This window comes from Dipodomys spectabilis, unplaced genomic scaffold, assembly GCF_019054845.1.
Source record: "Dipodomys spectabilis isolate Male_0828 unplaced genomic scaffold, ASM1905484v1 ptg000018l, whole genome shotgun sequence".
NCBI classification, from domain to species: domain Eukaryota; kingdom Metazoa; phylum Chordata; class Mammalia; order Rodentia; family Heteromyidae; genus Dipodomys; species Dipodomys spectabilis.
The window spans coordinates 8973032-8995055 of record NW_024870695.1 but is presented as its reverse complement, the minus strand read 5'-3'; the positions used below and the strand labels follow the sequence as shown (position 1 = coordinate 8995055).

The 22024-nt window shown below is 52.4% G+C and overlaps 1 protein-coding gene across 5 annotated transcripts in view; it reads left to right on the top strand.

Annotated features, from left to right (window-relative positions):
* The window catches only part of Hdac5 (histone deacetylase 5), a 42708-nt gene that overhangs the window by 14381 nt on the left and 6303 nt on the right, over window positions 1-22024 (top strand). Inside the window, exons 3-18 of one of the 5 annotated variants that reach the window (XM_042672225.1) lie at window positions 964-1035; window positions 14488-14747; window positions 14860-15004; window positions 15101-15215; window positions 15473-15603; window positions 15755-15901; window positions 15990-16102; window positions 16426-16557; window positions 16782-17019; window positions 18360-18574; window positions 18855-19136; window positions 19827-19992; window positions 20690-20823; window positions 21139-21259; window positions 21657-21706; window positions 21869-21976. In XM_042672225.1, the coding sequence (XP_042528159.1) occupies window positions 964-1035; window positions 14488-14747; window positions 14860-15004; window positions 15101-15215; window positions 15473-15603; window positions 15755-15901; window positions 15990-16102; window positions 16426-16557; window positions 16782-17019; window positions 18360-18574; window positions 18855-19136; window positions 19827-19992; window positions 20690-20823; window positions 21139-21259; window positions 21657-21706; window positions 21869-21976 (2429 nt within the window). Of the gene's footprint in view, window positions 1-548; window positions 1036-14487; window positions 14748-14859; window positions 15005-15100; window positions 15216-15472; window positions 15604-15754; window positions 15902-15989; window positions 16103-16425; window positions 16558-16781; window positions 17020-18359; window positions 18575-18854; window positions 19137-19826; window positions 19993-20689; window positions 20824-21138; window positions 21260-21656; window positions 21707-21868; window positions 21977-22024 lie in introns of those variants that run through there. The other 4 variants (XM_042672217.1, XM_042672216.1, XM_042672244.1 and 1 more) reach the window with 4 other exon arrangements.

Sequence of the window (22024 nt, the reverse complement as noted above, 5' to 3'; positions counted from 1 at the left end):
CCACTTAACTGCTGTTTAGGGTCTCCCTGCTAGTAAAGGGGGGAGGGAAGGTATCTCCCAGCTCTGGAGGAAGGCAGAAGTTAACCCCTACAGGGCTGTCAGGACTCCAGGGAAGATACAAGTGGCTGTGTCTGTCACCTCTCCCCAATCTTTGTGTTTCCTTTACCTATTGTACATAGCTAGAGCAAGGATAAAAAAGAGGATGTAGCCTGGCTTCTTGGTTTCTGGTCCATTGCCTGCCAACAACAGTAGCCAGAGTGGCTCCTAGACACTCGGGTACCCCTGCTTGCCTCCTTACCCGTGCAGCCTTTGGCCACCCAGCTCTGTGGCCTTGGCCCTGAGTGCAGGCCCTCCCTCATCCCCCTCCCAGCCTGGCGCTTCCTCCTGGGGTGGAACGCCGCCTCCCCCCATGGGGCCTCCGCCAGGCCTGGGCTCCTGGCAGCCAGCCGGCGGCTCCCTGAGCATGCTCCACCTATTTATAGACAGGGCCCTCCCCCAACTGCTATTTCAGTCTCCTGCCAGCTGCCGGCGGCTCATTCGGGAAGGAGGAGCAGGGAGCCAGGCCCAGAGCTGTCACCCGGTGGTGCTGGGAGGGAACACAGAGAGCCCGCCTGCCTGCTGAGATCCCCTTCCTGTCCCCGGAGCGCTCAGCCACATACCCCAGCTCCTGGAATCTGAGGACAGGCTGAGGTGGATGCTCCTGTAGATGAGGGCAGGCCTGTAGCCTCAGGGCTTCCCAGGCCTCCAAGGAGTACCCAGGCTGGATGAGGCACCTCCCTACCTTGTGGGTTCCAGCAGCAGTGGCCTGAGGGAGTCCCAGAGCAGCTGGCCTGCCGGACCACCTTCCTCTGGCTGGCTCCCGCCTCTGGCGGCCCATCCCGGGCATGCTGCTGGTGCCCAAGGCGCAGGGGCTCGTGGAGATGCTGCAGACCATCTACGAGACCGAGTCCTGTTTCTCAGCAGATGGCATGTTAGGCCGGGAACCACCCTTGGAAATCCTGCCTCGGACTCCTCTGCACAGCATCCCTGTGGCAGGTAAGTGTCTCTGTGCCCTCACCTGCCCTCTGTTCTTGGGCATCCTTGTACCTGAGCTGAGCATCTTGCTCTAGCTTTGCCCACACGGAGTCCTGCTTTGACCTTTCTTGAAGGCTTTGTTGGGCATCAATGGGACTGGGAAGCTGTGCTCCCAGGGTGGGCCTCTCTACCCTTGACCCTGCCCTCCTTGCCCAGTGTTGCCCTCCCACTGTGCTTTCCTGCCATGATTTCCCTGCTGCATCCTTCCAGTTCCTTTGGCTTCAGGTAGGATTGGCCTCAGCTGCTGGGGGCTGGGGCTTACTAGAAGATCCTGGCCTAGTTGGCACTGTGGTCAGAGGGGAGGAAGTGGGTCAGTGACCTGTGTCCACTCTGCCTGCTCCCCGGATTTGTGTAGCGGAAGAAGAAGATTTAGCTAGGATGTCCACAAGAATAAAAGTTACCCCAGCTTCTCTGGCTTGGTTTGGTACTAGAACATCAGGTACAGTGAATTGGTAGGTCCCTGATCAGGAGTCCCCTGAGAATAGACCCTTCTGGGGAGGTAGTCATGGTAGTGTTAGGCAGAGACTGGCAGCCAGGATGTTGAGTGGTTTTAGCTGCCTTAGCTCCTAGCACCTCTAAACCTGCCACCTTCTTGGCAGGAACTTCTTTGGCCTTCACCAGGAGTGGGGTGCTCCCCTCCCCCTCCCACCTGACTGGCCACTCCTTCCCTCACTCCCAGGAACCTGTTGGCAGCACCAGGCCCTTCTGGCACAGCTTCCCCACCAGGCAGGCACCACAAGATGCTTCCTCTAGGGAGGGGCCTGCTGGAGCCATGCCCACTTGGCCCCTCCTGGCAGTAGCTTGGTGCTTATAAGGGTGGTGGTGGTAGTGGTGGGGTGTGTGTATGTCTTTGGGATTCCTTGACTCTGGATTATGTGGGTGTGGATCCCAGCGTTTGAATTAGAAGGTGGGTACCTGTGGTGTGGTCTGAGCTGTCCAGGGATAAAGTTTCAGTAGGACTGGCATGTGTCAGAAGAATGTTTTGGGAAGATTTGGACAATGTTTTGAACATTGTTTGCCATTTTCCTGAACAGGGATGTACTAGTATACAGGCATAGCCCTGGAGTGTAGCCCTGAAAGGTGCCCACCAGGCCCTTGGGATGGGGTAGAAACATGGATTAGTTGGTTCTTGCCCTCTAATAGCTCTAGGCTAATTGAACCTCACTAAAGCCAAAGGCCCTGTCCTCTGCCCCCAGCCCCAGCCTCTGGGTCTTAAGGTGGGCTCCTGAAAAGTAAATGTGGCTATGCAGAACATCTGCTGGAGGTGTTTGCTGCCCTGGCCCCACAGCCCCTTGCCTACGAGCAGCAAACAGTAGTCGGCTCCAAGTTTTCTCCTCTGCTTTGTTTATTTACTCCTTTCACGTTAGATCCCAAAAACTTTGCAAGCTAGGACCCCAACCAGCCCCTTTCTCTACCCCCCCTTCCCCAACCTCCCAAACACTGCCTGGACTTCTGAGCCATGGCTCAGTCCTTGCTGGCAGGAGAGAGGCATGAGTCACCCCCACGGCTCGAGGAGAGGGCTAAGAATGTTCCCCCTGAGCAGCTCTGATGCTGTGTCTGTGACGCGGCTGGGGACAGATATAGGCCTGGAGCTTGGCTGCCTTTTTTTTTTTTTGGACTCTGGAATGTAAATAGATGTTTCAAATAGAAACACTTTAACCTTTAGGTTAAAAAAAAATCCACCTCAGATAAACATGGCTATGAGGTCCCAGGCAGCCTGGTGTTTCCCTCCTTCTCCTGTTCCTCTCCTCTCACCTTCCCACCTCCCACCACCATTTATTGACCAGTCTCCAGAAGGATAGAAAAGCCTATGACTGAGAAAGCAGGTATCCAGGGACACTTTGTTGGGTGCTGTGTATTGCACTGGCCTCCCTGGCCCAAAGGGTTGGAAAAAGGGGCTTTCCAGGGTGGTACCTTGCCTCCTTCCTCCAGGAACAAGTCTTGGGAATCAGTTTGGGGGCAGCCTTTGCTCTCTCGGCTGTCTTGTTGGCTGCCGTTGATCAGCCCCTAGCACAGTGTCTGGCACTTGGATGAATGAATGTTTCATGAGAGGGCAGAGTCCAAAACTGCTTGGCAGGATTCCTGGGCACTATTCTGAGGTTTGGCCCTCTGGGTGAATAGCGACAGTTGCAGCTGGGCACCTCCATGGGTGAGCCAGAGCCTCAGCTCATAAGGGGTAGGGATAAGGGTACTTTTTGCTATTCCCACTAGAGGAGAACATGGGACAATCTGGGCTGGGAATGTGGCTTAGTGATAGAGTGTTTGCCTAGCATGCATAAAGCCCTGGGTTTGATTCCTCAATACCACATAAACAGAAAAAGCTGGAAGTATCGCTGTGGCTTAAGTGGTATAGTGCTAGCCTTGAGCAAAAGAAGCTCAGGGACAGTGCCAGGCCCTCCCTGAGTTCAAGCCCCAGGACAACCCCCTCCCCCCCCAAACAACAACAACAACAACAACAATAGATGGTACAATCTCAGCTTCTAGGAGTGAATGTAGGTCTCTCTTGCTGGCTAGGGTTTCTGCCTGGCTACCATGCCAAGGCCCTGCACACAGAGGGAACCACCATCATCCAGTCCTGGTCTTTCCATGGGAAGTCTGGGAGTTTGAACTCCACTGTGGAATTGCAGAAGGCAGAACTGGGGAATTTCCTGATTCCCTTCTGAAAGCCCTGGATTCCCCTCTATCCAGTGTTGGGTAGAGCTGTCACTGGACAGTGTACAGGACAGCAGGAGAAGGCCTAGGAGGAGTCTCTCTACCCTCCCAAGAAGGGTACGAATCCTTGTGCCAGGAAAGGATATTCTGGATGTTGGGAAGTCTCAAAGGGATCAGGTTTGGCACTGGGACTTTCCCTGGATCCTCTTATTCATGCTCTTCAGACCATTCCGAGCATGACTCTGGGGATGTGTAGGTGGAGGGATGCCGGGAAGGTAGGAAGGCAAGACTAGAGTAGGAAGAGAGCTAATAATATACTAGGTAACAGGGGCAGCCGGGACTTTCCTTACCTTATCTCTTTAAGAAAGGTTATTAATAAAATATTTGACAATTGAGAGAGAACAGATTGGTTAAGAAACTCACTCAAGGTCACAGAATAAGAGCTGCAACTTAAACTCAGGTCTGGGAATAGGGCGTTGTTAATCCGCACAAAAATTTCTTCTATTGTCGTTTTTAAAAGGCAGTCCTTGGGCTGGGTTCCAGTGGCTCAGGACTATAATCCTAGCTACTCAGGAGGCTGAAATCTGAGGATCTTGTGGTTCAGTCAGCCTGGGCAAGAAAAAGCTGTGAAACTCATATCTCCAGTAAACCACCAGAAAACCAGAAGTGGCTCTGTGGGTCAAGTGGTAGAGAGCTAGCCTTGAGCTGAAGAGCTGAGGGACAGCATTCAGGCCCAGAATTCAAGCCCCATGACTGACCAAAAAAAAAAAAAAGGCAGTTCTTGGGCTGGGTGCTGGTGACTCACTTCTGTAATCCTACCTATTCAGGAGGCTGAGAGCTGAGGATCGCTGTTCAAAGCCAGGCTGGGCAGGAAAATCCATGAGACTCATATCTCCACTAAACTACCAAAAAAGCCAAAAGGGGAGCTATGGCACAAAGTGGTAGCTTTGAGCAAAAAAAAAAAAATCTCAACAAGAGCTCCTAGCCCCATAACTGACCAAAAAAAAAGAAAGAAAGAAGAGTTCCGTGTTGAATACTTCTTCATGCCAATGTGTATGGCTTAGTAATTGGAGCATGAGCTAGATTTCAGCCTCAACTGTCCCTTCAATTGGGTGCCCACAGGCAGTATCCAGCCTGTATAACCTTATGTGGTGAGTCTCGATGTGCCTCTGAATTTTGTGCTTCTAGAGAATAGAGACCATTGTGGCCTCTGGGAGCTCCCAAGTTTCTGAGTCTTTGTTTTATATAAATACTTGAGAACACTTGGTGGGTTCTCTCTATTCCTGATTGCATTTTGGCTCAAAGTAAGAAGGGGACTGGAACATTTGGGCACAAAGCTGGAGGTAATTAAAAGGCACGCTTCCCATACAGACAGCTTCTACTGCCCAGCCCCCTCCTACCTCATCCCCTATTGTTTTTGAGACCCTCAGCTGTCCCTTTCCCACTGTACAGCTGCCAGACAGGAAATCAGATTAACTGTGTCCACACACACAGCTGTAACAGCTGTCAGATTGACAGCAGAAATGACTACTGGCAGTCTGGGGACACAGTGAGAGTGACTTTCAAACTTTCACCAAGGGACTGTATTCAAACACAGGTTCCTAGATTCCTGTAGGAACCAACGTTTTAAACACTAGTGGAGTGGATGTGAGGACATTGAGCACATGCTTTTAGAATAGGGACTGTGAGAACAGGGCTTACAGGACCCACTATCCTCTCCAGTATTCATGGAAGGCCCTAGTGGGCTTTAGGACTTCTGGGAGAAGTTCCTATGCATATGTAGAGGGAGACGGCTGTTCCCCCCAGACAGGCAAATCCAATTCCCAGCAGCCTGGCAGTCTGGAGAGAGAGGATGTTTTGAGATGCCAGGAGCAGGTGTCTAAATCCCTGCAGGGTGGGGATATGGCAAGTGGCCAGGTGGGCAGGGCAGCTTGATGGATGCCCAGGGCCCATATGCAATGGAGAATAGAGGCAGATTTGCCCTGGAGCTTCTACCATCCCACCCCAGGTGGGGAGTGAACAATCCCGGCAACAGCTTCAGACTTTGCACATTTAGTGTGCCTTCTAATTGCCTGCAGCTTCATGCCCAAGTACTTCTTGGAAATGGCTGTGAGATAGGAGATTTATCTAGACAGCATCCTGAGATCCACCACTAACTCCATCCTCACCAGTGACAGATGCCTTGTACCTTCCATCGGGGTTCTGAATCTCTTGTAAGAGTCTTCAAAGTGGCCATCTGCTTCCAGATTTCTAGGGCTTTCCTCTATTTGCCTCCCCTCCCCCCACTCCCTCCACCCCCGCATTATATTCCTGAGCTCTGGTATTCTGTGAGCCAATCAGGTATCCTAGTTTAGATTCCTGAACCATATACAGAATGTTCCATCTCTTGTTAAGTTCGGGAGCAGCCTTCAAGTTTCGCTCTTCTGTGTTTTTAATAGAGTGCAGAGAGCCAGCAGAGCCAGGATTAAGCACTGGCTATCTCTCTCCCTTTATTTTATTTTATTTTATTTTTGTTAGTCTTGGGGCTTGAACTCAGAGCCTGAACACTATCCCTGAGCTTCTTTTGCTCAACGATAGCACTCTACCACTTGAGCTATACATAGTGCCACTTCTGGCTTTTTCTGTTTATGTGGTACTGAGGATTCAAACCCAGGGCTTCATGTATGCTAGGCAAGCACTCTACCACTAAGCCACATTCCCAACCCTATTCTACCTCTCTTTAAAGTGACCTTAGGGCTGGAAAGGTGGCTCAGTGGTAGAGCGCTTGCCTTGCTTGCATGAGGCCCTGGGTTCGATTCCTCAGCACCACATAAGAAAAAAGCCGGAAGTGGCGCTGTGGCTCAAGTGATAGAGCGCTAGCCTTGAGCTGAAGAGCTGAGGGACAGAGCCCAGGCCCAAGAGTTCAGGCCCCACGACCGGACCCCAAAAACAAAAAAAATTTAAAGTGACCTTAGGCATCAGGAACCAAAACTTGTGCTCATTTGTGCTAGGTGTTTTGGAGGGACAGAAGGGATCTCACCAGAGACATGAGCTGCAAAGGACAGAGTAAGTTGGCAGATGAGATGACCTGCCAGAGCTGGAGCTGGAAGGAGGCTGCTCCCTGAGATTCCTCTCTGTCATTGGCACCCAGCTTCTGGCGACTCCAGCTTGTATTGTGTGGGGCTAGAAGTTCTTAGATGGGACAGGACCACAGAGCAACCTTCTGACATCTGAAATGAAAGCTAAGACCTTGATGTGGCAGGAGTTTAAGCCTGACATAGTCTAAGCCTGACATAGTCTAAGCATTTTATTTTATATATTAACTTTTTTTTTTTTTTTTTTTAAATCATGGGGCTTGAACTCAGGGCCTGGGCACTGTCCCTCAGTTCTTCAGCTCAAGTCTAGCACTCTACCACTTGAGCCACAGCACCACTTCCGGTTTTCTGGTGGTTAATTGGAGATAAGAGTCTCACTGACTTTCCTGCCCGGGCTGGCTTTGAACCACAATCCTAAGATCTCAGCCTCCTGAGTAGCTAGGATTATAGGTGTGAGCCACCAGCGCTGGGCTATATTAACATTTTTTTTTGTTTTGTTTTTTTTTTGTTTTTGTCGGTCATGGGGCTTGAACTCTGGGCCTGGGCGCTGTCCCTCAGCTCTTCAGCTCAAGGCGAGCGCTCTACCACTTGAGCTACAGCGCCACTTCTGGTTTTCTGGTGGTTTATTGGAGATAGGAGTCTCACGGTCTCTCCTGCCCGGGCTGGCTTTGAACCGCAATCCTCAGATCTCAGCCTGCTGAGTAACTAGGATTACAGGCGTGAGCCACCAGCGCCCGGCCTATATTAACATTTTTTAAGTTTAATTTTTTTATGCCAATATTAGGGCTTGAACTCAGGACCTGGGTACTGCCACTTAGTTTTTTCACTCTACCCCTTGAGCCACAGCATCACTTCCAGATAAGGGTCTTATAGACTTTCCTGCCTGGGCTAGCTTTGAAGTTTGGTCCTCATACCTCAGTCTCCTGAGTAGCTAGGATTACAGACAAGAGCCACCAGCTTCTGGCTATGTCATTTTTTTTTTTTTTTTTAGGCAGGGCCTCACTGTATAGCCCAGACTGGCTTTGAACAGGTAAAAACCTTTTGCCTCAGCCTCCTGAGTGTTGAGATTACAGACCACTGTACCTTTGTGTATTTTAGAAACGTACGTGTGTGTGTGCGCGCGCGCGCGCGTGAGTGCGTGTGCACGTGCGCGCGCAGTTGATGCATACTAGGCTAATGTTCTACCACACATAGGAACAATCTGAGAAGTAGTCCATAGACTTCCCTAGATTGCCAAGGCCAAGGGGGTCCAGGACTCAACCAAAAAAAATGTCATGAGGGGCTGGGAAGGTGGCTCAGTGGTAGAGCGCTTGCCTTGCATGCATGAGGCCCTGGGTTCGATTCCTCAGCAGAATAAAAAAAGCCGGATGTGGCACTGTGGCTCAAGTGGTAGAGCGCTAGCCTTAAGCTGAAGAGCTGAGGGACAGTGCCCAGGCCCAGAGTTCAGGCCCCACGACCGGACCCAAAAAAAAAAAAAAAAAGTCATGAGCCATTAATAATAGCCCTGGCTAACACCTCCTGAGATCTTCCCAGGCCTTTTGCCAAACTCTAGGCATGCATTTTTTTGGGCCTGGTAACCTAGGTTCTAAGTGCTCTGCTGCTGTCTTGCAGATGCCTGCACAGAGTGTGGGGAGGAGGCAGCCTATGCCTTGCCTAGGGAGCACACTGCCTTGAACCTTTGCCATGTCTTACTCCAAAGCTCTCGCTCTTAACCATTACGTGATATGTGTTCAATTACGTTGCTTGACAAGTTGTGCAAATTGCTAGGTGAGAGTCATGCCGAGCCCGCACATGTGGAAATACTGTCTGAATTGTGGTAGAACCTGTTGAGCCTAAATCAGCCTTGCCAGTCACGTAAGAGCACAGAAATAGATCATGGGAAACTGGCCTTGGTGGGGAGGGGTCATCAGAGTCACTGGCTGAGGAGTGTGGAATACTCTTCCTCATCTCCTTCTAGACTCCCTCAAGGCCAGGACAGGGACAAGAGCCTTTGCCTATTCTCCAGGGAAAGAAAAAAGGTAATTAGATATTAAAGGATGTTGCTGATTGCCTTACTTGGCAAGGGAGGTCCTGAGAGCCAGGGTATTGGTGAAGATGCCACCTCTAGGCTGGGATGGCTACCTGTGCTCTACAGAGAGATATCCTAGAATGAAGCCAAGCTGCTCAGAGGGATCCTGCCTGTTCTGGGAACCATGCCACCTGGGTTCAGATCTCTGCTTTGTTTCACCCATCAGGGTGAGGGTGGGAGCTCTCATGCATAGCAGCCCTAAAGAAGCTTGATCTCCTTGCCTGTGTCACTGGGGGCTTGAAACAGGTGGTCTCAGAGGGTTGTTTTTTTTTTTGGGGGGGGGTCCAGTTGTGGGGCCTGAACTCTGGGCCTGGGCGCTGTCCCTCAGCTCTTCAGCTCAAGGATAGTGCTCTAACACTTGAGCCACAGTGCCACTTGCGGCTTTTTTTCTTTTTTGCTTATGTGGTGCTGAGGAATCGAACCCAGGGCCTCATGCATGCAAGGCAAGCACTCTACCACTGAGCCACCTTCCCAGAGGGTTTTTTCACTGTGTCCCCTCAAGAGAAGGCAGCTTCTCAGACATCTATGAGTCATCTACACAGTCCTTGGTACAAATGTCACAAATAGCTTAATGTTTTCTTTTTTTCTTTTTTTTTGGGGGGGGGTCCGGTCATGGGGCCTGAACTCGGCCTGGGCGCTGTCCCTCAGCTCTTCAGCTCAAGGCTAGCACTCTACCACTTGAGCCATAGCGCCACTTCCAGCTTTTTTCTTTTTGCTTATGTGGTGCTGAGGAATCGAACCCAGAGCCTCATGCATGCAATGCAAGGGCTCTACCACTGAGCCACCTTCCCAGCCCTTTTTTTTTTTTTTTTCTTTTTTGTCAGTTGTGGGGCTTAAACTCGGGGCTTGGGCACTGTCCCTGCGCTCTTCAGCTCAAGGCGAGCGCTCTACTGCTTGAACCACAGTGCCATTTGCGATTTTCTAGTGGTTTATTGGAGATAAGAGTCTCACGGACTTTCCTGCCCGGGCTGGCTTTGAACTGTGATCCTCAGATCTCAGCCTCCTGAGAAGCTAGGATTACAGGTGTGAGCCACCAGCGCCTGGCTCCAGCTTAATGTTTTCTATCCTGTGTCTCCAACCCTCTCAGTCTTCTGTGGCTGGTGGCTGGCCTGGGGTGAGAGGGTGGGATGGGAGGCAGGGGTCAGGGTCTTTAATGCTTGAGGTATAGCTTTTTGGATCTGCTAGGAGTGTCTACACACTGATATTTCCCAGGGCTTCTTCAGTGGAAAGTGAGATACCTTTACCTGCTGACCTGGATTTATGTATTAGGGATTTTGAATTTGTGATGTTGCCAAGAAAAGGCATGGTGTAGTGGTGGCCTGGCTTGTACGTTAGAGCAACTTTGCCCTTGGTTAGCTAGATCTGTTTACTTTGAACCTGTGTTCTCAAAGGTGTTGCTTTCTGTTCCTTATGGCTCAAAGTCTCTTCTCTGCTTGGAGGTAGCGTCCCTTTGCCTGGATCCCTTTGTCATTATTTTATTTTATGATTTTTTTTTGAGTCAGGGCCTCACTAAATTTCTGTATCTGGTCTTGAATGCATAGCTTCCTGAATAGCTGGGATTCTAGTGTATACCACCCTACCAGGTTTGACTCCTTGTTTTTGGCCTCTGCTGTCCTTATAGCAGCCCTGAGGTTGCCCCATCTACCCCTCCCTAATCTCCCCTACAGGGACCAGGCTATTTCTTGGACTGCTTGAAGAATCTTCCATAAGTCCCACTTCCTGGGGCTGATGTGGTTCATGGAGAAGACAGAGGCCAGGCTGGTTGGTTGGGAAGAAAACTTCACCTAGATCTTACCACTGCCCAGTTGTACCCATGAGCAGGACAACCCCTTTTTTGTGAGCCAGAGCTTAGTATCTACAGGGCCATTCTGGTGGCTGGAGACATGCAGCTCTACCCACCCCACTGCTCAAGCTAAGCTGTTCTGTGGAGGCAGAGTGGGTCATCGCTGTAGAAGGCCACAGGACAGGATTGGGCCTTGTTCCTGAGACTACCACCTCTAGGATGAAGAAGGGTCTGCACCTACTGCAAAGAGCAATGTGTGGAGCAGGGTGGCTGGGTGGCCAGGGCCTGCTCCTGGAGCCTTGTTACTTCTCACACAGGAGATGATAGTATTGGTCTTGGCCATCCAACCTTTCTGTTCCCTGTGGCTCTGAGTAAGACCTGACTGAGGAAGGAAGGACCCAGGTCCTTGCTCTCCCATGTGACCCTTTTCCTAGCCTTTCAGAGGTCTCTTTACTACCTAAAACTGGTAACCCATCCCTTTAAGGAACAATCCCTCTCCACCTACTCTCCTGATCCACCAGGAGGCCAACAAGAGCTTCTTCCGGTCATGACACACCCACTTCCCTTTCCATGTGCTTAAGCTGCTGCTACCTGCTCTGCTCATGCCAAGCTGACAGGGGACATGGATCTTCAAGGGGGTGCCAGGCCAGCCAGGCTTTTAAGTTCCATTCCAGCAAGATTACATTTTGGGATTCTATACTCTACCCTTCCCTAACTTCCATTTTGGACACAGCCAGGTAGGCTATGTCTACCTTTGGTAGGCTCCTGGAGTGCTGCATGCTGCTTCAAATTAACATTCTCCAGTTGTCTCCAGTTCCTGCTTGCATGTAAGCAGAGCTGTGGTAAGAGCCCTGTGGCTGCCCCGCCACATGCATACCAATGGGCTCCCACTCCCACTGCAGCACTGAGCTAAACATCTCAGTGATGATAATGGTGGGAGATTGACTGGTCTGAGCCCTGTGCTTTCTGTAGGGCTCTTGCAAGTGCCACCAGCCCTGCTGGCCACAGTGCCAGCCTGAGGTAGGGTTATCTGCTGATAACCAGGAAGGCTTGGACCCCTTTCCTTTCCTAGGCAAGCAGGCTGGAATCCAGCACCCATGGTCCCAGCATGGGTGGGAGGAGCAGCAGATTGAAGCCCATCCAGCCTTGGCTGAGGAATCAGAGTGATAACCCTCTGGTCAGATTTGGGCCTTGCTAAAAGTCACAGGTTAGGGAGACCCAAGGCTTCCACCCTGTTTTTCATCCTGGACTTGGGGCTGTTCCTGCTAGAAAGGCTGTCTCAGGTTTTCAGTGGCCTTTTCTCCTAGTGCTAGGGAGGGAATGAGTTGGAGAAAGAGAGAGAGAGAGAGAGAGAGAGAGAGTGTGTGTAACTCCATCCTCTTGGCCACATCTGGACACTCTTGTAGTTGTGGCTCTGGCCTGGTGGCCACAAAGTCGTCAGTGCGGCTGATGGGGAAACCACAGAGGAATGTGCCCAGCGGTGTTGGGGAAGGAGGGGTGGTGGGGCAAAGAGACATCTTGCTTAGCTGTGCCTCCCAGCAGACCCTTGCTTCTGTTGACTCCCGGGGCCATATTTAGGCATGAGGGTGGTATAACTTTGTCCTTCTGTGGCCTTGCTCCTGGGTTCCCTGGAGAAACCCAAGCCCATAGACAGAATGTAGGGACCTCTTTTAGCCATCCCCAAGCTGGAAGGTAGGGATCCAGGGAAGGCTTGTTCCCTATACCTGTCAGAATGTTAGGGTCTTATTTTCTTCGTCTGGGCCATAGTGGGCTGCTTGGATGCTAGAGTGTCTTCCTAGCCTCCTGTGGCCTTCCTAGGGTATATCAAGGAAAATGTGGGAATGTGGGCTTTCTTTGGAGAAAAAAGTGGAAAAGAAACAAAGTGGGCTGGCCCTGCCTCTCTTACTTCCTCCTTTCCAGGCAGCCATATCCTGCCTTCCCTTTCCTGCTGGCAGCAAAAGGCTTTGTGGGGTGTGGGTTGGACTTGGGGCTCCCTGATGGTGTGTTGTTTGCCTAGTTGCCTTGGCAACCATAGAGCAGTGGTAGGGAGTGACATCCAGTGACCGGGAGGACAGTGCAGAGGGATCAGAGGTCGACGCCCATCCTTTCCATTGGAACCTTTTTCACTCTTAAGATTCCCCAGCCCATTGGCTTGGCACTACTCAGTAGATCTCACCACTGCTCTGCCCTTCCCAGTGTGCTGTCTTGCCTGGGACTGGAGTCTGAGGTCCCCACAGCAGCTCCAGCCCTCTCCCTGCCATCATCCTTCTTCCTGTCTGATTCCCTTTCCTTTCCTGTCTCCTCCTCCCACCTCCTCCCTGCCCGCCCATTCTCTCAACCCCTCCCCCCAGCACAGCTGCTGTTTGGCTCACTCTATATATAGCGGCATTTTCAGGGTAATTACAATAAAACTGTTGAAAGGAGATAATCCAGCAAAGGAAGCTAGGCTGACTCTCAGCCCCCTCCCTGGCTTGGTGCAGCCCTATACCCCTTTCCCTGAGACCTCTTGTCTCCCCTACTCCTTAGCTTCCCTTCTGTCCCATCGGCCCCAACTGTTATAAGACCTGTTCTTTTCGTGAGCCCTGAGTAGCAGCACCAACAGTTCTAGAACCAACCTCTGTGCCTCAGTTTTCCTTCTCATGTGGTCTTTAGTGGGGGCTTGGTGTTGAGACAGGAGGAGAAGGCCCAGTACAAGATTTGCGTTCTCATCCTGAATATTCAGTCAGCTGGCTGGATCTGGCCAACTTACTCAAATGTCTTACAACCTCAGTTTCCTTGTCTGTAAAATGGGGTGACAATCACTTGAGTCATACATAATTATGCAGTTTAAATGAGTCATTCATGTCAAAGGCCCAGTGGTGTCAGTGACAATATTATGTGTCAGGTACTCACACTCTGCCGTTACCATTCTTTTTCATGCTTATGTTTTCCTGTGCATTGTTTTTGTGATAGTGGTGCGGATGGAACCCAAAACCTCGTGCACACTAGGCAAATGCTCTCCCACTGAGCTCTACCATAGCCCTGCTGCATATTTTCTTTTCTTCTCCTTCTCCTTCCCCTTCCCCTTCTCCTTCGTCTTCTTCTTCTTCTTCTTTTTAATTGGTCATGGGGCTTGAACTCTGGGCCTGGGTGCTGTTCCTCAGTTCTTCAGCTCAAGGCAAGCACTCTTACCACTTGAGTCACAGTGCTACTTGAGGTTTTCTGGAGGTTAATTGAAGATAAGACTCTCAGGACTTTGCTGCCTGAGCTGGCTTTGAACCGTAATCCTCAGATTCAGCTTCCTGAGTAGCTTGGATTACAGGTATGAGCCACCAGTGCCTGGCTATTTTCTATTTTTTTAAAATAAGTTTTTTTTAATTGTGAAAATACTGTATAGAGGGGTTACAATTACATGAGCAAGGTAATGAGTACATTACTTATTATCAAGCATTGTTGCCCTATTTTCTATTTTTGTGCAGGTCCTGGGGCATGAACTCAGGGCCTGTGTACTATCCTTCTGCTTTTTTGCTCAAGACTAGCGCCCTACCATTTGAGCCACACTCTAGGCTTTTTGGTGGTAAATTAGAGATGAGTCTCTCAGCTTCCTGAGTGGCTAGGATTATAGGCATGAGTCACCAGTGCCCAACCCTGCTACATATTTTCTTACTTTTCATGGCTTTGGCCTCTTTTGAAGAAGGTGAAAGGTGGCTTCATGGACAGAGGGATTTAATCCCCCTCTCTGACCTCTTGGGTCTAGTAATACTGCCTGTGCCCTCTTGAGCCTTAGACCTGGCTTCTGGAGCCTAGTGGGGTCTGAGATTGGGCCCACTGATGCCTCATAAATCTTGTGCCCACAGTGGAGGTGAAGCCAGTACTGCCAGGAGCCATGCCCAGCCCCATGGGGGGCGGGGGTGGAGGCAGCCCCAGTCCTGTGGAGTTGCGGGGGGCTCTGGCTGGCCCTGTGGACCCTGTGCTCCGGGAGCAGCAATTGCAGCAGGAACTCCTGGTGCTCAAACAGCAGCAGCAGCTGCAGAAGCAGCTCCTGTTTGCTGAGTTCCAGAAGCAGCATGACCACCTGACACGGCAGCATGAGGTCCAACTACAGAAGCACCTCAAGGTGAGTTAGCAGGGTGTAGGGGGGGTCACCCAGAGCTGTACTCTCCCCCCTCACTCACCCCCACACACACACCCTCAGGGCCCAGCTCATTGCTCCCTTAATGCCCCTGCAGCAGCAGCAGGAGATGCTGGCGGCCAAGCGGCAACAGGAACTGGAGCAGCAGCGGCAACGGGAGCAGCAGCGGCAGGAGGAGCTGGAGAAGCAGCGGCTGGAGCAGCAGCTGCTCATCCTGCGCAACAAGGAAAAGAGCAAAGAGAGTAAGGCCATGGGCAAGGACCGGGGCTCCTGCCTGCCTGGCCCTAGCTGTGCGTTCTGGCACCAAGCAACCAGGTCACCAGTGCTCTGTCCGGCAGGTGCCATCGCCAGCACTGAGGTGAAGCTGAGGCTCCAAGAATTCCTCTTGTCAAAGTCAAAGGAGCCCACGCCAGGCGGCCTCAACCATTCCCTCCCACAGCACTCCAAATGCTGGTAATAGTCCTGAGAGTGCAGGGTGGGCAGAAGGGACCTGGGTCTTCCTTGGGCCCTACTTGACTACAAGCTAGCTGAAATCTCCTGTCTTGTGGCCGTATTTGGGCTCTGTAACTTCTCCTTGGGGATGAGAGTCCCCTCAGGATCCATTTCCTGTCCCTGTATGACATCTGGTAGCCTTATCATAGCTACAGATGGCCAGGTGGCAGACCCCAGGCCTGGGTGGTAACCTAAGTCTGCTTCTACCCTACCCCCAGGGGAGCCCACCATGCTTCTTTGGACCAGAGTTCCCCTCCCCAGAGCGGCCCCCCTGGGACGCCTCCCTCTTATAAACTGCCTTTGCTTGGGCCCTATGACAGCCGTGATGACTTCCCCCTCCGCAAAACAGGTGCGTGAGTGCCCAGCCTGACCTCCCTAAGTGTGATTCATTGGGCAGAGGTGGGGATGGGCAAGGGGAAGTGTTGCTGTGAGTCTTCCTTGACAGGGCTGGACTACAGGTATATGTGGATGTACCTGAGCTCCTACACCTTTCTCTACAGCCTCTGAACCCAACTTGAAAGTGCGTTCGAGGCTAAAACAGAAGGTGGCTGAGCGGAGAAGTAGTCCCCTTCTGCGTCGCAAGGATGGAACTGTTATTAGCACCTTTAAGAAGAGAGCAGTTGAGATCACAGGCGCTGGACCTGGGGGTAAGCCCTCACCACATGTCCCCATTCTGAGGGTCTGGGATTGGGGGTGGCTCAGAGCGTGCCCAGGTGACAGCCACTTCTCCTATAGTGTCGTCCGTGTGTAACAGTGCGCCCGGCTCCGGCCCCAGCTCTCCCAACAGCTCCCACAACACCATCGCTGAAAATGGCTTTACCGGCTCAGTCCCCAACATCCCTACCGAGGTACAGGCCAGGCTCAGGCTGGCGCAGGTGGGGTGGGGGGACCCAGAGCTGCTTTTTTCCCCCTTGAATGGAAGAGTGTTGCCTCCTTCTGGTCGGGCTGAGAGTCCCCAGCACAGACCTTTCTGTCCACATGGAGGGCCCTTGCCTAAATATGGTCCCACAGGCCCATGAAGGACTCTGATCTCTAAAAGTCACCCCCAGTTGTGGCTCAGGGTGGGAAGAGTGGGGGCCATTCCGATTTCTTGGCCTCAGCCCCAGGTTGCCATCCTTTGCCACCTCCCCTTTTCCTGCTTTCATGCCTGTCTTTCCTGACTGCTCCCCAGATGCTCCCCCAGCACCGGGCCCTCCCTCTGGACAGCTCCCCCAACCAGTTCAGCCTCTACACGTCTCCCTCTCTGCCCAACATCTCCCTAGGGCTGCAGGCCACGGTCACTGTCACCAACTCGCACCTCACTGTAAGTGTAGGGCACATAGCCCTTTCTATTTCGGTGTGCAGGTTATTGGTCTTGCATGCTCCCACCTGGCACTTTTGCCTTCCCAAGGCCCCAAGGGAGGTCAGATGGTCCTATCAGAGGTGGTGGGAGGGCAGAGGGTAGATGAGGGATGCTGGTATAGAGTTGGCAGGACTATGCAATAGGAACCCCTTACCTTATTTCCCATCTCTTTCCACCCCATGCAGGCCTCCCCGAAGCTGTCAACACAGCAGGAGGCTGAGAGGCAGGCTCTTCAATCCCTGCGCCAGGGCAGCACACTAACTGGGGGCACATTAACGGGCAAGTTCATGAGCACATCTTCCATCCCTGGCTGCCTGCTGGGCGTGGCACTGGAGGGTGACACAAGCCCCCATGGGCACGCCTCATTGCTGCAGCATGTGCTGCTGCTAGAGCAGGCCCGGCAGCAGAGCACCCTCATCGCTGGTGAGTGGGTGGGCAATTGTACCAGGGAGGCCCTCTGGGGTCTCAGGTTAGGACCATTGTGAGGGAGAAGCATCACTGATTGCTTCTACATTCTGGAAACATCAAGTACCTACAGTATGCCAGGCACTATTCTTGACAGAACCTGCTGCCATTACCCAGTTTCTGTGCCAGAGCAGAGCTGTCCAGTAGTTGCAACATAATGCAAACAACTGGCATAAAGTTTTCTAGTAGCCACATTTAAAAGTTTAAAAATAAATAGGTAGGAGCCTAAAAATAAATAGGTAGGAGCCAGGCATCAGCGGCTCACACCTATAATCCTAGCTACTCAGGAGGCTGAGATCTGAGGATCGCAGTTCAAAGCCAGCCTGGGGAGGGAAAGTTGGTGAGACTCATCTCCAGTAAACCACTCAAAACCAGAAGTGCTGCTGTGGCTCAAGTGGTAGAGCGCTCGCCTTGAGCTAAAGAGCTGAGGGATAGTGCCCAGGCCCAGAGTTCAAGCACCATAACTGACCAAAAATAAATAAATAAAATAGGTAGGGCCAGCCACCAGTGGTTCACACCTATAATCCTAGCTACTCAGGAGGCTGATATGGGGATCAAGATTCAAAGATAGACAAGGCAAACAAAAGTTTGAGATGTATGTATAGTTAACCAGCACAAAGCTGGAACTAGAGGAATGGCCCTGAGTTCAAGCCCCAGTAACACACACACACACACACACACACACACACACACACACACACACACACACACACACACAGACACACACACACACACACACACAGACACACACACACACACACACACACACGAATTAAAACATTTTGACTTCTATCCAGATATCATTTCAAACATGCAACATGAAGGTTAAATGAGTTTCACTTTTGTTTGTGTGTCACACACTGGTAGCATGAACACTCAGTAGTCACAGATGGCCAGTGGCTGTGGTATTGGACCTGTTACCATCAGGAGAGGTCTTGCAGGACACATACAGAACCTTGGCTCAGGCCTTCTTGGTCTTGTAGGAAGTCTTGTTGTTCTGGTGCCTGACTGGCCCTCATACCCAGACCCACCTGTGCCCTTAAGTTCAGCAAACTGAAGAGAGAAAATGGTGAATTTGGAAGGCCTGTTGGTACCTCTGAGCTGAAACTGCTCATTTGTGAAGATGACAAGGAGAGGAGGAAGAATGGGACTCAGGCTTGGGGTGGGGTGCCTCAGGCTCCTTCAAGGTTTTTCCTCAGTATGTAGGTGGTGGTCCAGAAGGGGAGAACATTGCAGAGGATGATGGGAGTGAGCCTGGTGTCCTGACAATGGAGCTGACTCCTCTCCTGCCTCCACAGTGCCACTGCACGGGCAGTCCCCATTGGTGACTGGTGAACGTGTGGCCACCAGCATGCGGACAGTGGGCAAGCTTCCAAGGCACCGGCCCCTGAGTCGCACCCAATCCTCGCCACTGCCACAGAGTCCCCAGGCCCTGCAGCAGCTGGTCATGCAGCAGCAGCACCAGCAGTTTCTGGAGAAGCAGAAGCAGCAGCAGCAGCTACAGCTGGGCAAAGTATGCCTGGAGAGGCAAAAGTTCTGGGGCTGATACGGCTAGAGGCTCAGGCTGGGCAGGGAAGGCACGGGGGCGAGGGGGTAGCTGGGGTTGCTGAGCCCAGGCCCCACTAGGGGTACAGGAGAGTTGGAGAGTTGCCTTTCTATTTTCTGATGGATGAAGAAGGTCCCTTGGGCTAGCAGCTATCTTTGAGAAGGGAGGGAAGGATAGAAGGACCTGGGCTGTAGGCCTGTATAGCCACTTCTCCCAGCGAACAGGTTCCCCATCATTCTGCCTCCAGATCCTTACCAAGACTGGGGAGCTGCCCAGGCAGCCCACTACCCACCCTGAGGAGACAGAAGAGGAGCTAACCGAGCAGCAGGAAGCCTTGCTAGGAGAGGGCGCTGTGACCATGCCACGGGAAGGCTCCACAGAAAGTGAGAGCACTCAGGAAGACCTGGAAGAAGAAGAGGAGGAAGAAGAAGAGGAAGATGAGGACTGCATTCAGGTCAAGGATGAAGAGGGAGAAAGTGGCCCTGAGGAGGGGCCCGACTTGGAGGAGTCCAGTGCCAGTTATAAAAAGGTGCCCCCCTACCCTTAAGTCTTAGCCCTTAAGTCCCCACCCCTTCGTCCTTTCCCACCCCCTTTCCACATCTGCCTGTCTCCATCCCCAGCAGCTCACTTGTCAGTGGAGCAGCTTTCTGAAGAGTGAGAGGGGAGGAAAGAAGCCAAGAGGGAGTTGAAGGGGCTGCTGATGTGTGGGTCCCTGAGCTGTGCCTCTGCCGTCTGCCAACCCCCTTGCATCTGCCTGTCTGCGTGTACTTGCGTGCGTGCACGTGGCCTGTGTGTATCTGCTTTTGTGCCTGCGTCCGCTGGTTGTGCGTGGGTCTCTGCGTGCTTGTGTGCGTGTGTACACACACGCCCCCACTGTTACTACAGTCTGCCTTGTGCCTGGCGCTCTCCATTCATTGCGGACACAGCTGAGCCCTCGTCCTGACTCATCCCTCCCTCGCCTCCACCCCCGCCCCTCTCAGCCTCTTACCTCAATGCTACTCTTCAATGTGACTCATCACATCCCCCATCCTTCCCCTTCTTGCTGGAGATGGCGGAGGCTGGAGTGTCTCCTGTCCCTGGAGGGAACAAATGGGAGATGGAAGAGAGAGACTTGGAAGAGAGAGCTGGGTTGGGGGCCCCCTAGAGGCCCAAGGGGCACCTGTTCTCGCTCTTGTCCAGGCTGCTTATCCTCACTCAGGCCCCCTCCATTTCTTCCCAGCTGTTCACAGATGCCCAGCAGCTGCAGTCCTTGCAGGTGTACCAGGCACCCCTCAGCTTGGCCACTGTGCCTCACCAAGCCCTGGGTCGCACCCAGTCCTCACCTGCTGCTCCTGGAGGCATGAAGAGCCCCCCAGATCAGCCCACCAAGCACCTCTTCACCACTGGTGAGCCCTATCACTGCTTGTTACATCTTTTCAACATATAGCAGGGACCTGTGTGTTGCATCTAGGACCCTTCAGACACACTGAAGCAAGTGAGCCCGTGGCTATTTATGGTAGTGGCAACAGCCTTTTGCTCCAGTCAGGAGGGTAGGCAGTCCTGCCTCTACCAGTTGAGGAAGCGCTGATTTCTGTGTTCCACCTCCCTCTTCCTAGGGTACTTGATTTTGCACTATCACCCGTACAAGCTCAGGAGCCCAAGTGGAGAGAGCCCATTGTCTCTTTTGGGTTCTGCCCTGCTAGCTTTCTCTTGTCCCTGTGAGTTTGACAGTTGGACTCAGTAGGTTGCAGCAGGCTTTTTCCATGAAACTGCCACATACTAGGCTCTGAATGGAAATAGGCTTGCCTGAGGATGGAGAGCCATACACAGGGCTAAGATGGGAAGGAGAAAGGAAGATTTTTTTTTTTTAGGGGGGAAAAGTAGTCTATGCAGTTGGCAAAGATAAAGACCAATGGGAGGTGTCAAGGAGAGTTGGGCCTGAGAGCCAGAGGTTTCTGACAGGAGTATGAACAAAGGAATTTCAAGAGTGAGGACAGGTGTATATAGAAGTGGCCATAGGTAGGTGTTTGGGCTGGGTATGGTAGCCAGGCTGTGATTCCTGGCCCAGAACAGGGCTGGCTGACATGAGGGTCTGTGGTCCAGGTGTGGTCTATGACACGTTCATGCTGAAGCACCAATGCATGTGCGGGAACACACACGTGCACCCCGAGCACGCTGGCCGCATCCAGAGTATCTGGTCCCGGCTGCAGGAGACCGGCCTGCTCAGCAAGTGCGAGGTGAGGGAGTCCCCTTCCTGCAGCCCAGCTTTAGTCTGAGCAGAGCCTCCATTTCCCCTGGGGTTAAATCTCTCTCATACCCCAACCCTCTAGTTAATCACCACCTCCAAGTTCATTTCTTGAGACCTGTTCCCTTCATGGTTCCCACTGGACTCAGTCCTGGAGTGAGGTCTGTGGGGATCCATGGCAGTTGCTCAGAATCCTTTGGAGTTCTGGAAGGATGATTCCATGGGCCCTACCTAGGCTATGGTTATCAGGAGAGCTGAGCATTCAGTGTCACTTCTCTGGCTTGTCTCTCCTGCCCTTCCCTGGCAGCGGATTCGGGGTCGCAAAGCCACCCTGGATGAGATCCAGACAGTTCACTCTGAATACCATACCCTGCTCTATGGGACCAGCCCCCTCAACCGACAGAAGCTTGACAGCAAGAAACTGCTTGGTGAGCTGACACATCTGATGTCTTGTGGAATGGGGCTGTCCGAAGACCTTCTGGCCAGGGTTGGCCGTTGTCCTGATAGTCAAGGGTCATCCCTTTAGCAGAGCTGGTACCCCTTCAGCGAGTGTCATTTACATAGATGCAGCCTGAGTAAGCTGGAGGACACCGTGCAGGAGGGTGGAGTGATCCTGGTGGGTGCTCTTTGCCCCTCCCCGGACTGTTCAGGCCCTGTCACCCTACTCTCAGAGGCAGAATGTTTCCTAGAATGAGACAAACAGCTTCCAGCTGGAATGGGCGACAAAGGCCTCACCTGGTCTTGGATATGTGGGTTTGTTTTCTGTGACTCACTGACTTACTGACCTCACACCTTCAAAGTCCACTCTGTCCCTTTTCCTTGCAGGCCCCATCAGCCAGAAGATGTATGCCATGCTGCCTTGCGGGGGTATTGGGGTGAGTGGGGTATATTCCAGAGGGAGTGGGCGGTGGCTCTCCTACCTCTAGCCCCCTTCTTTCCTGGCCATCATGGCTGCTAGCCTGTTGTCTGGTGCCCACCTCCACTCTTGCCCTCCCCCTGCAGGGGGCACCCTGAAGCCTGCTCTCCTGCCCCCGCAGGTGGACAGTGACACCGTGTGGAACGAGATGCACTCCTCCAGTGCTGTGCGCATGGCAGTGGGCTGCCTGGTGGAGCTGGCCTTCAAGGTGGCTGCAGGAGAGCTCAAGGTGAGGGTGTCCTTATGGCACACCTTGGCTTGGTCCTATGGCCTTAGA